Below are 11,712 nucleotides of genomic sequence, written 5' to 3' on the forward strand. Positions count from 1 at the left end.
ATGTCGGTCTCCTAGGATCCCACCTTTAACACCTTACAGGTTCCACCTAGCCGTACCATGTCATTTCATAGCATTGTTATTGCCAAGAGGTGTAGGTTACCTTCCTGTTTTAAACTGCTTTATCTGTATAAAATTAATTATTGGTTAGGATTTTACTTTAGTTGAATCTATTCAATAAAAATAGCATCGAAACTATCACATAAATTTAAGTTGAGCCTCAGGTTAATTTTATCTTCTCCTGAAAAGGCCAGAATTATAAATCTTATTTTGGGGGGAATAATGTAAAAAGAAACATGTCGCTCCCCACGTACATCCCATCTCAAAATCACTGCTGAGCTGCTGAATCTCCTTTTCACGCGAAGGTGTCCCACCGAACGACAGCACCTCTTCTCATTGGCTGGAAGTCACATGTCCCGTTGAATGTCACCCGCTGTCGATGTTGCTCTCAGTGTTGGAGGTGTGGTGAAGATGTTTCTGTCTATGGAGGCGTGGTGCACACATTCTGACTGTGTGATGTTCGTGCAAGTGAGTTCGGGGGCCTTAACGTTCAGAGAAGTAATCAGGGGAACAGCTTGGAAAATCAAAGCTGGGAAAGGTCAATTTATGCTGGAAAGACCCTGCCAAGGAAGGCTTTGAATGGGATAATGCTGGTGCTGTTTGAGCTGTTTTTAGGGTACTTATGCCTGGGTGTTCCTGTGACTGAGCTCAGCCACAGCAGTAGTGTAGCTTTGGGTAGCACTGCTGGTGTCACAGGAGGAACGTGACTGCATGTGCATGCCTGTGGCAGGTGCTGGAGCGTACTGCCGGGCCAACAGAGCTGGGTCTGTCGACGGCCTCAGCCCCACGTTGACTCCCTTTACGTAACGTGCAGCTGGACTCTGTTTACACAGAAAATTCAAATCCTCCGACTTTGCAAGGGGGAATGCTGGAGCACTTTGAAGGTACTTTTTGAGAAAATTCGTTTCCAGCCAGGTCCGGCACAAGGAAAGTCTCTGTCCATGTAGTTTTCCCCCAAATGGGACGGTTGCCTTTATTATTAAATTTATTTCTTGTCCTCTGCATTTCCTGAAATGAAACCGACTTCAGAGCGAGGGAGTTATTTTGTACATGGAGGTGTGACAGGAGAAGGGCCAGGGCAAAGAGGGACAGGGGAGCACAGCGGCGGGAGGTGTGTGGTGTCCGGGGGGGACGGGGGGTTATGGTGAGCACAGCGTCGACGCAGCGAAGGGCAGGCTCCCTCCCCCGTGTCTCTCTCCTCAGACTTCTCTCCTGTCTCCCCTGTCCAATCTCCCTCCTGTCTTCCATCTCTGTTTCTTCCTCTCCCCACTCGCCTTCTGTCCCCCCTTTATTTTTCTGTTCGGCAATCCTTAGTTTTTATTCTGGGCTCCCTCTCTTTCTTTCTCCCTCCCCCCCTCCCCTTGCTCTCTCTCTCTTTGCAGTTCTCTCTGAAGCGCGGGCCAGACTCTGGGCACAGGAATACGCGCTGTCGTCACAGAGGTAGACCGCTCCCCGCCCTCTCGTCTCGCCACCTACGTATGTCCGGTCTCCCTCTCAGTTTATTCGTGAGCTGCAGGGACAGGAGAAGGCCCCCGGTGGCTCCAGCTTTCCGCCGTGACACATCCCAGTCTGGTGTCGTCGTGTAAATCTGTGTTCCTCACCGTGCAGGAGATGTCCATGTGTCACATCAGCCCCACAGCAGCATAGCAGGTGCAGGGAAGGGAGCCGTCGGCCTTCAAACCCCTCGATAGACTCGATAGAGCGTTAGCGGACGGACTGACCTAGATTGGGTCCTGAAGACCCATCATGGACAAAATGCTTGCCTTACATCAGGTCCAGATCTTGTCCCTTGGGTGGAGAGGTTAGCACCACTGTCAGAGAGTAGCATTTTCCATGCTCCGTGACTAGTGAGCAAAGTGTTCTCGATGTACGCGCATCCACGCACTGGCACACGCACACATGCACACACACCAACCTCACTGCTTTTAAGCAGATGACCTCATTCTAACACTCACACAACCCAATTTCTATAAATACTCAGCAATCCATCCATCCATCCATTTTCTGAAACCGCTTAATCCAAACTGGGGTCGCGGGGGGTGCAGGAGCCTATCCCGGGAACAATGGGCGCAGCCGGGAACCAACCCTGGGCAGTCGCCTACTCAGCAATCCAATTATTATTATTGACTATATGTTTTCATCCTGATAGAGCGGGAGCAAACCTGAAAGTATAGCAGCATTTAATGCATATGAGCAAATGTGGTGGCTGTATGCTGAGTGGTGTTCTTCCTCCCACCCTCCCTCCCTCACAGAACAGCAAGGGTCTCATTTATCAAACTGCGTGAATTTCATTGTGAAAAAATACATGCACATGAAAGGAAAAAAATGCGCACACACATCCTGCCCAGTCGCCACCCACAAATGACCAGGAATACTCAATGCAAATAAACTGCGGCTCATATAATAGGCAAATCAAGCCTTTCAAATCAAGTCCAATGATACCGGCTATAAACAAATAAACAAGAAGAGAAATTTTGATCAGTGTGAGGTGGAGGCACGACAAAATAATATACTTAGGGGCATTTTTCCAGATTTGTCCAAATTGTTGCATACGCCAAATTGTTACACTGCTGTAAAAATACACATTTTTTCCTGCAAAGTTTTGTTTGATAAATCCGGGATTTCGTGTAAAACATTGTGTATGCACATTTCAGACATCTTTTTGTACACTAGTGGCCAAAATTGTGGAAACACTTCCAATTTTTAGAGATTACAGAACTTTAACTGTTGCTTCAATTGCTCAGTTAATCGTCCAGTGTATATCTGTAACATTCTTTGACTGTTTATAAACATATTACTGCCAAAATTTGCGTAGTAATTTTTAAAGAGTAATGCCAAACATGGTAGGCGTTTCCTCGTTTTTGGCCACTAGTGTATTACACAACTTTGATAAATGAGACTCCAGGTGTCTTGGGATACTGCTGAGGTGGGTGTCATGTGGGGCTCGGGTCTCCTGCTCCCCAGCGCCCCCTGTGGTGAGACTGATCTGGCAGTGCTATAGTACAAACAAGGCCCTGTAACCCAAAGGCAGCTGATTCATGTCCCAGAAGGGTTCTGCATTTGTGCCTAGGAGTATGTAAGCAACCTGTTCCCATGAGCTCATTTTGCCTGAAAGGGTCAGTTTAGAGACTATCAGCGTAAGCAGCAGTTCCGCTGGGTCGCAGTGTTCAGGCTGGCCTCCCCGTGCCGCCGTCCATCTGGACAACTCGTGCAGCGTCTGCAGGGACAGTTTGGCCTCGGAACTGACTCAACCGTGACTCACGGCACCCCCGCCGCTGCCACTTCTCCATGGCGAGAGCCGGCCCATCCGTCAGAGCGCCTGGCACGTGTGACGGGTCACGCCTGAGAAGACTGAGATTCAGAGCTCTCTGGCGAGAGAGTGGTGGGGCTGTGGTTTGTTTGAGATGCTGTGCCCAGTGAACGGGGATGGAGCGCCACGGCCTCGTGCTTGTGTGGTGTCAGATGGCTGCGCTAAACTGCTGTCTGCTTGCTGTCCATGGATGAGGGTTCGGTGGTAATCATGATCATTCGATTATAATAACCAAAAAAAGACTCCTTAGAATGCCAGGAATGTGAACGGCGATGTGTCTGTCCACAACACTGGGCTCTCCCCTTGGTGCCACCATACGCGCACAATGGTCATCTGTGGTAATGCAGGACCAAGATCCATCGCTGAACATGGTATGATGCCGCTCATCATCAGTCCAGGCCTCTCGGTTACGGCACCAGTCCAAACACAGCCGTCTCTGTGCTGGTGTTAACGGCAGCCTAAGCATGGGACGGTGAACCCTTAGTACAGTTAATGCCAGTCGTCGAGACACGGTGTGGGATGGCACAGGGTGATATAGAGAGCCCAATATCTGTGTCCAGATGGCAGGTGCAGATGTCATGGGGTTCTGTAATACCTGGTGCACAATACAACGATCCTCCCTTGGTGTGGTCTGTCTTGGGCAACCGGAACCTTAACAACGTGTGTCGGTGCCCTCATGTGCCCATTGGTTCTAACATTGGGTGACTGTGACATTTGCATACCCCACTTGCCGGGCAATTGTACGATATGACCAGCCGGTCTCATGCAAACCCACAATGTGACCCCTATCAAACTCCATCAAGTGTTGGTAATGCTGTCTAATGCGTCTATGAGGCATCCTCTGTGTCTGGTGACTAGACGTGCCAGCCACTTGCAAATTGAATCATTTATATACCCATCGCTGGTCTGCACATGTACCAGATTACATCTGAATTGCACCATTACATCTGATCGTTTAACTTATTTTGTCACTTGTCACTGAGTGTACACACACACACACACACACACACAAGTTGGTCTTCCTATCTAAATGAGGACCGTCCATTCATTTCTATGGGAAAAACCCTAATCACAATCACGACACCCTTAACCTCTACCCATCCCTAACCTTAACCATAAGTAACCAACTGAAATACAAGACTTTTGGCATTTCTACTTTTTTGATTACATTCACAGATTTTTATAAACCTGAGGTTATCCAAATGGGGACCTCAAACGATGTCCCCAAAAGTAGGGAAATTTCAGGTTTTACTGTACTTGGGGAACAATTTGGTCCTCAAATGTGATCTATACAAACCACCCCCCCCCCCCATACACACAAACACACATACACATGCATATCTGTATGTTATGTACTGTTGGAATATTTCTAAATGGAACTTTTTTTTTGGAACTTGGAAGTACAGATATATAAGTTTCTGGATTCATTTTTGAGGACGACAGCCATAACATGGGTTCCAGTCCATTCTGGTACAGTTTCCAGAACGGGCCTCAGAAGCAGAAATAAGCCCCACCAGCCTCCCACAGGCATAATGGTCTGGTAAATATTAATAAGCCAGAGTAAACATGATTTTTATAGGGTGCTACAGCAGACTTGCTTGGAGTGTGGTGTGATGTGTACCCCCCCCCCCAGTTTATTGGTTTATTTTTGGCAACTGTGTGGATGAGGCTGTCCCACCCCATTTCTGCTGTTGTTACTGGCAGCCTTTGCCAGGTGGGGGGGGGGGGCAGAATTTTCCAGCCTCTCCGTCATGTTACGGCAGCTAAAATGAGCTTTCGGTTGCTGGGGCGGCTGAGGATTGGGGGTTGGGCTGCGGGTGGGGGTGGGGGTGAGGGTACAGTGGTTGCGCAGTGAGCCAAAGAGGTGGGCCCTCGGTCAATGGGAGCCTCCTGGGGGCCTCCCTGTCTGAAGCAGCCTTCCCAGCCGTAGAGGCCCTCTGCTGGTGCTGTGGCCCCTGCAAACAGTTGTCGAGTGCTATAAAATGACATTAAGATCTATAACATGACATTAAGATCTATAACATGACATTAAGATCTATAACATGACATTAAGATCTATAACATGACATTAAGATCTTTCAGTTGCCCTTATTAACTATTTGTGTTTAATGGAGGGGCTTTAAAGGCCTTGTGTCACTGCAATTAGTAATATAACTGTGATTACACATTCCCTTGGCTGCACATTATTCATTTAACTTTTTTCCTGTTAATTTCCCACTTTACTGTAACAGCACACTTGCCATTCATTTTCAGCTCCTACCTCAAGGGTACAACAGCCATTCCTCTGGCAGGATTAGAAGTGACAGTGTTGAGCCCTGGTTCCTTAGCCTCTATGCAGTCTGCTTATAATGTGAGGTGCTGTTTATGCTGCTTGTTTACCTCAGCTGCTGGTACCCCTTCTAAGTTACTCTCGGTTATTGCGTTAGGGGTCAGATCCCTGACCCGTAACAGGAAAGTCAGGGAGATTTTGAGGGTGTTACCTGGAGCAGAGTTGCAGCCTCATCCACAATAAGCCCTCTGTGTCCGCAGGCCTGCTGGGTTTCACGCTTATGAAGGAGCACATTAGCTGCTGGGGTGTTGCTCCGTCCTTGAGAATCCCACCAACCTCAGACCTGAAAACTGCCATGATTATGTCAGGTGGTTTCTGTCTGGCTGCAGCAGTGTGTTTGTGTCTCTGTCTGTCTACACTGGGATAAAAATTGTTCCATCTCACCCCGCAGGCAGATGCCCAGAGTGGCAGTCCTTGTGGTTCAGATACGAATGTGTATGAATGTTACCAGGCAGGTATTTGGGAAGACAGGGATACCTGGACATTTGGGAGATCTATTTTTTGACCCCCCCCCCTCCCCGCCAGCGAGATCATAGAGAAATTATGAAATACATAAATATTTTTTTTTTAACATGAGATAAACTCTCAGATAGTGGAGAGTGACAGGCAGTGAAATAGGGAATCTCACAGGGGTGTCAATCAGAGCCGTGGACGAGGCTCTCCCACCATCTCTGACATCTCTAACCGTCTGTTCCGAAAGCAGCCTAGACCCCCCCCCCCCCCACACACACACACACACACCATCCGTGTGCTTTCCTCCTTCTGACGGACACTGTGGTGTGTCAGGGAGGTCGTGAACGTCTCTGTGAGTCTGTCTGTGAGTGACAGCGATGAGCCGCCCCCCCCACCCCCATCCCTGTGCCCCCTTCAGTCCCCAGCTTCTCCAGTGAGATGAGGAAGCACATGGCAGTTCGTAAGCAGATCATAAGCAAAAGCTACGGTTCCTGACAGCAGCGTCTGGGTACCATCGAGATAAATGAGGATGAATGCATGCTTCTGGGTTCTCGGTTGCCAGGCAACTCATGTGAAGCCTCCTGCTGGTGAGTCGGGCTGGCACTAAGCGATGGGGGTGTAAGGGGGGGTGGTCTGTCAGTGACTCTGGGCCGCTGTCCAAGCAGCAGTCTACGTGTGAATGCTCTTCGGGGGCGTCCTGCCTGCCTCCTGCCCATTGCGGCGCTCACATTGAGCACATCTCCGGACCGACCAGCGGGTCATGCTCTCGCCCGGCCCATCTGCTTCCTGCGGACTTCCGCATCGAGCTGCCACAGTTATGCGGGATGTGAATCTGACACGTCAACGTAATGACTACAGCCTTGCTAGGTGCTAGATGTACAACAGTATTGAGTGATCGGGGAACCCAAAATACCAGCAGGGAATTGTCTGAGCACAGGGGAACATGCCTGGAGCTTGGGATGCCAGCGGAACCCGCGGCCCTGGGGGCATGAGCCTGCGCTACCAGAACCCCATGCCCACCTGGCCTGTGAATTGCGTTTCTGAGGCAGCACTGCTAGCCGAGGTTCTGTGGCAGTGGGTTCTGCGGCCTCAGCTGGGCTCCTGCCAGATGGCCGTCCCGGCTGAGGAAGCCTCTCATCCTGGCCTCCTCTGTGCTCGTAGAGTCTCGCTGCCCATGTGCCGTGTCATCTTGGCCCCTCGCTCCTCTCTGTCCAGCTTATCATACCCCTGGTCCCCCTCCTGGTGTGCACCCCCCCTCCATTTTTCTCTCCTCTGCCCCCCTTCCACCCTGTCCCCCTGCCCCCCCCTTCCTTCTTCTCACTTCTGTCTCCCACTCAGTTTTCGCTCCCACCCCCTCACCTTCTGTCCTCCCACACACTTGCCCTCACCCATCTGCGCCCCCCACCCACCCGCACATGCCCGATGCCGTCGGCCTCACTGCTAATCCTCTCCCTCTCTCTCTCTCGCTCACTCCCAGATACAAGTCCAACGAGGAGTACGTGTACGTGCGTGGGCGCGGCCGCGGCAAGTACGTGTGTGAGGAGTGCGGTATTCGCTGCAAGAAGCCCAGCATGCTGAGGAAGCACATCCGCACGCACACCGACCTGCGGCCCTATGTCTGTAGGCACTGCAACTTCGCCTTCAAGACCAAAGGTGGGCGGTGGCTGTGCGTTACTGTGGAGGGGGGGTATCATGGTTGGATCGTCACCGCCGCTAAGACCCGCTTACCTTACCTCACAGGGAACCTCACCAAACACATGAAGTCCAAGGCCCATGGCAAGAAGTGCCAGGAGATGGGGGTCTCCGGGTCCTCCTTGGACGAGCTGGAGGCCGAGGAAGGAGGTGGGACTTCCTGTTTCACATTGCATTGATTGACAGATCCACTTATTTTCATTTCCTCTCTGTCACAAAGCACTACTAGACAGTGAGCTGAGCTGTGTATAAAGTACTGTGTTCTTTTTATTTGGAGTACACTCTAGTACCAGAGGGGATATCCAGTGAAACCCACACACACATTCCTGCTTCACCTGCAGTGGCCAGAAGCATCGTACTTCTTTGCTATACTGCTCCTGCAAAAAATTTTCTCATTAGCATCTTGCTAATTTCCCTGCATTTTTAATTGACCGTCTTCGCCCTGGCAGTGTAGCATAAGCACCATCCATTTTCAGTCTGCTTATCCAGTACAGGATTGTAGGGGCGGCCTGGAGCCCGTCACACCTGGGCTGGGGTGCTAGTCCATCATAGGGTACCAGTCCAGAGGGATATGTATCCAAACACATTATGAGCAGAGTAACTGTAACACAACCCAAGGAGAACACACAAGCACACAGAAACGGTGGAATTTGAACCCACAACCTTGGAGGCAGCTGGTTCAGGCACGTTCACAGAAAATCGTTCACTTTGGCCCCCTGAAACTTTTTACAGCGGGTGGCTTCGGCAGGCCGTTTGAGAAAGATTACATAATGGAAAGTAATTTATTCACTACCCGTTGTCAAGGGAAGGTAAAAAAAAAGGAATAAGTGAATAATGAAGCACTTAACAAGAACTTTCATTGAGTCATCCCTCCCGGTGCATTGTGGGAAGTGCTGACTGGCACACAATGGTCCCAAGGCCGCAGCAGATGTAAGAGGGCCTGGCTGCTATAAGGGGGATCGGCTGCTCCATGCAGCGCACTCCATTCAGTGCTGTAAATATAGTTCAGCAGCACCCCCCGATCCCACCACCTCATTCAGACTGGCTCCCCCCGCTGGGGGGCGGAGAGCTCTGCAAGAGCCAAGGTCGGGCCCATTAAAAGGCCGCTCGTCTCTGCAACCGCTAGACACAGCTTGTGAATGGAGCAGTCGTGATTGTGTTATAATTAAAGCCCCCTCACTTGTCCTGGATATTTATAAGTCTGCTTGCCGGTGCGGGTAACCTTCCTTAGAGCCGCATTGGGCTTATTCTGTCCAGCTTTGTGTCCTCATTAGAACCCTGTGCTCTGTCTCAGCTGGGTTATTACTGTAGGATTCATGCAGTTAAGGGCTGAGAATGTCCACACGTTAATGTCCACTGTTTTCACACCGACCAGTTGGGGGCAGCGAGGAACAGGCTGGAGGCTCAGAGGACCAAGAGGAGCATCAGTTCTCTGATGTGGAAGACTCCGAGGATGACGACGACAATGAGGAAGAGGAGGAGGAAGAAGAGTCCTCTTCACATGATGAGCCTCCTTCATCCTGCTCTCCAGACACACGGCTTTCCAGCAGCGGTCGCTCAGACAGTGGGCAGCCGCCCCAGAGGGATACCCCTGAGGAGAGGGAGGCGGGCTTGACACAGCAGGACTACCCGTCACCAAGGAGGCCCTGGCCTAGTGGGAGGGCTGCCTCCCCTGGCAGCAAGAGGGCGCTGTTCTCGCGGTGCCGCTGGGAAGCCTCTCCCAGGGCCTTCTCCCCTAGCGGTGAGGGCTCCCCCCTCTGCCGCCTGTCACCGGGGCCCCGGGAGTCGTCCCCCCTACGGTGCCTCTCCCCCAGGCTGGACCTGTCCTCCCCTGGCCGCCACCTGTCCCCATCCCCTGAGCGGGGACTGTCCCCGATTCGGCCACTGTCGCCCCTTGGCTCGCTGTCCCCGGGCCGCTACGTGGGGCCACGGGGCCTGGCCTCACCCGCTCCCACTGCGGCCTGCCACAGAGCCCAGAGCTCCACTGGCCGGTATGCCAGGGACGCGGAGGGCAGCACAGAAGCCAGCGAGGGCTGGCAGGTGAGTCTGTGCTGATGCTTTACATTCACACTTAATGCATTTAGCACGACTATCAGAAGGCAAAAGGAGCACTGCCATTCACAGCAAACTTTACACATACATACAGCGTGCTGCACATTTAATGTAATCAGTGCATGTAGATGAATGAGACATATGTGGAATAATCTATTATTCCGTGCAATTGGAAGACTTGGTGGAAATTCTTCTGTATACTTCATTTAAATCCTTTATATAAACCCTGACATTTATTTCTGTACAGATTGCAAACATATACATATAAATATGTGGTAGGTGGTAGTTTTCAGCTCAAAGAGCAGCAGATATCAAAAATAAAAATCTAAAAAAGGCGGCCTCCCCACAGCACTCCTCAGGGTCCTAAACCCCGCCGAACCATGCTCACACCTGAATAATTACATACATGTTTTCTCTCTAGACAGTAGCCCAGCCCCATACAGGCCAGCAGTGAATGTGTTTGTAACTGGTGGCACAGTGACTGTAGCCTGTGCTATGTTGTGTGACATTGACACCCCTCCCTCCCCTACCATTTTCTTTAAGGAGCAGATTAGCTACCCTCGTGAAAGGCTGATCCCTACGGATGCCAGCCCACCTTCCCCCGCTCTGCGGCTCATGCCGGGTGAGTTCCTGGGCCACACGCCGCCCCGGACTGTAGACCGCACCTTCAGCCACCTGCCGCTGCACTCGCAGCAGCTGACGCGGATGCCCTGCCTCATGATCCCCATCGGGGGCATTCAGATGGTGCAGCCCCGGCCCAGTGCCCACCCCAGACTGCTCCGGTGCCCCAGTGGTGCCTCGCCCCCTTCACCCTGGAAGAGGGGCCCGAGCCAGTCCCCTGGCGAGGCCGAGGGGGCGCGGGCTGGGATTCTGGGGGACCGTGGGGCGCAAAGCAAGGAAGCTGGAACTAGCCAATCAGGGTTTTGCACAAGCAAAGGCCACGCCCCCCCAAAAGAACACGTTCCTGAGACGGGCGGGGAGGAGCCCAAAGACACGGGCACGAAGCAATATGGCAGCTTATGCACTCAGTCGCAGACTAGCACTTTGGCCACTGAGGCAGCAGACGCACAGACTGAGGAAAGCGGCTCTGAGCCAGGACGGCCCTCGCATCCCTCTCCTAGCCTGCAGGCTCCTCCCACTCATAGGACTAGCCCGCCCCCTGAGAGCAATTGCCCAACTGAGGTGCTGCATGGGGGGCGTGTCCCAGAGCCAGCCCGGGGAGGGGCCGGCGGATCAGGAGTCGAGGCCAGGGTGTGCCAGAGCAAAAACAACACAACAGGAAGCACTTAAAACTCCGCCCTGATTCTGTGTACAGGATCATTGCAGATATTCGTTGTTAATATTTTTTGTTGTTGTTGTTTTTTATGGTTTCATTTTTATACAATTTATGACACTGTTGTTTACCTACTTTGTTTTTGTCCTTCTGCAATATTTAGGATTGTAATAAGATGCACCTTTATTGCCAATACAATTTCTATCTATCTCTGTTTCTTTATTTATCTTCCTATCTTAATATCTGTTACGATATATATGATCTATATGATGAATATACATATATTTGTAAATGACCAAAACCAATACAGAACATGACAATAATTCCAGTTTCGTTCGTCTCTTGTTCAGTATTACTAAAAACGTAGTTTATTGTGCCTTTCATGTCATGGTTTGTTGCTTGAAATGTAGACAAAAAGTTTAAAAGGCTGTGAATTTTTTTTCATATATTTTTGTGTTTTGATGGGCGAGTGTTTGGGGAAGAGGTAGAGCATATATATATATATCTATATATTTTGTTTTCCTTCTTGGCCATTTCTAAAGTCAG

The 11,712-nt window shown here is 50.9% G+C and overlaps 1 protein-coding gene across 11 annotated transcripts in view; it reads left to right on the plus strand.

Annotated features, from left to right (window-relative positions):
- The window catches only part of hivep3b (HIVEP zinc finger 3b), a 104,746-nt gene extending 93,257 nt beyond the window's left edge, over positions 1-11,489 (plus strand). For all 11 annotated transcript variants that reach the window (XM_023807666.2, XM_023807668.2, XM_023807665.2 and 8 more), the window contains 4 exons: positions 7,627-7,802; positions 7,890-7,991; positions 9,217-9,881; positions 10,437-11,489. In XM_023807666.2, coding sequence (XP_023663434.2) covers positions 7,627-7,802; positions 7,890-7,991; positions 9,217-9,881; positions 10,437-11,183 — 1,690 coding nt within the window. In that variant the 3' untranslated portion in view covers positions 11,184-11,489. The remainder of the gene's footprint in view (positions 1-7,626; positions 7,803-7,889; positions 7,992-9,216; positions 9,882-10,436) is intronic.
- Positions 11,490-11,712: the final 223 nt, after the last annotated feature.

The sequence above is a fragment of the Paramormyrops kingsleyae genome, chromosome 9, assembly GCF_048594095.1.
Source record: "Paramormyrops kingsleyae isolate MSU_618 chromosome 9, PKINGS_0.4, whole genome shotgun sequence".
In the NCBI taxonomy this organism is placed as follows: domain Eukaryota; kingdom Metazoa; phylum Chordata; class Actinopteri; order Osteoglossiformes; family Mormyridae; genus Paramormyrops; species Paramormyrops kingsleyae.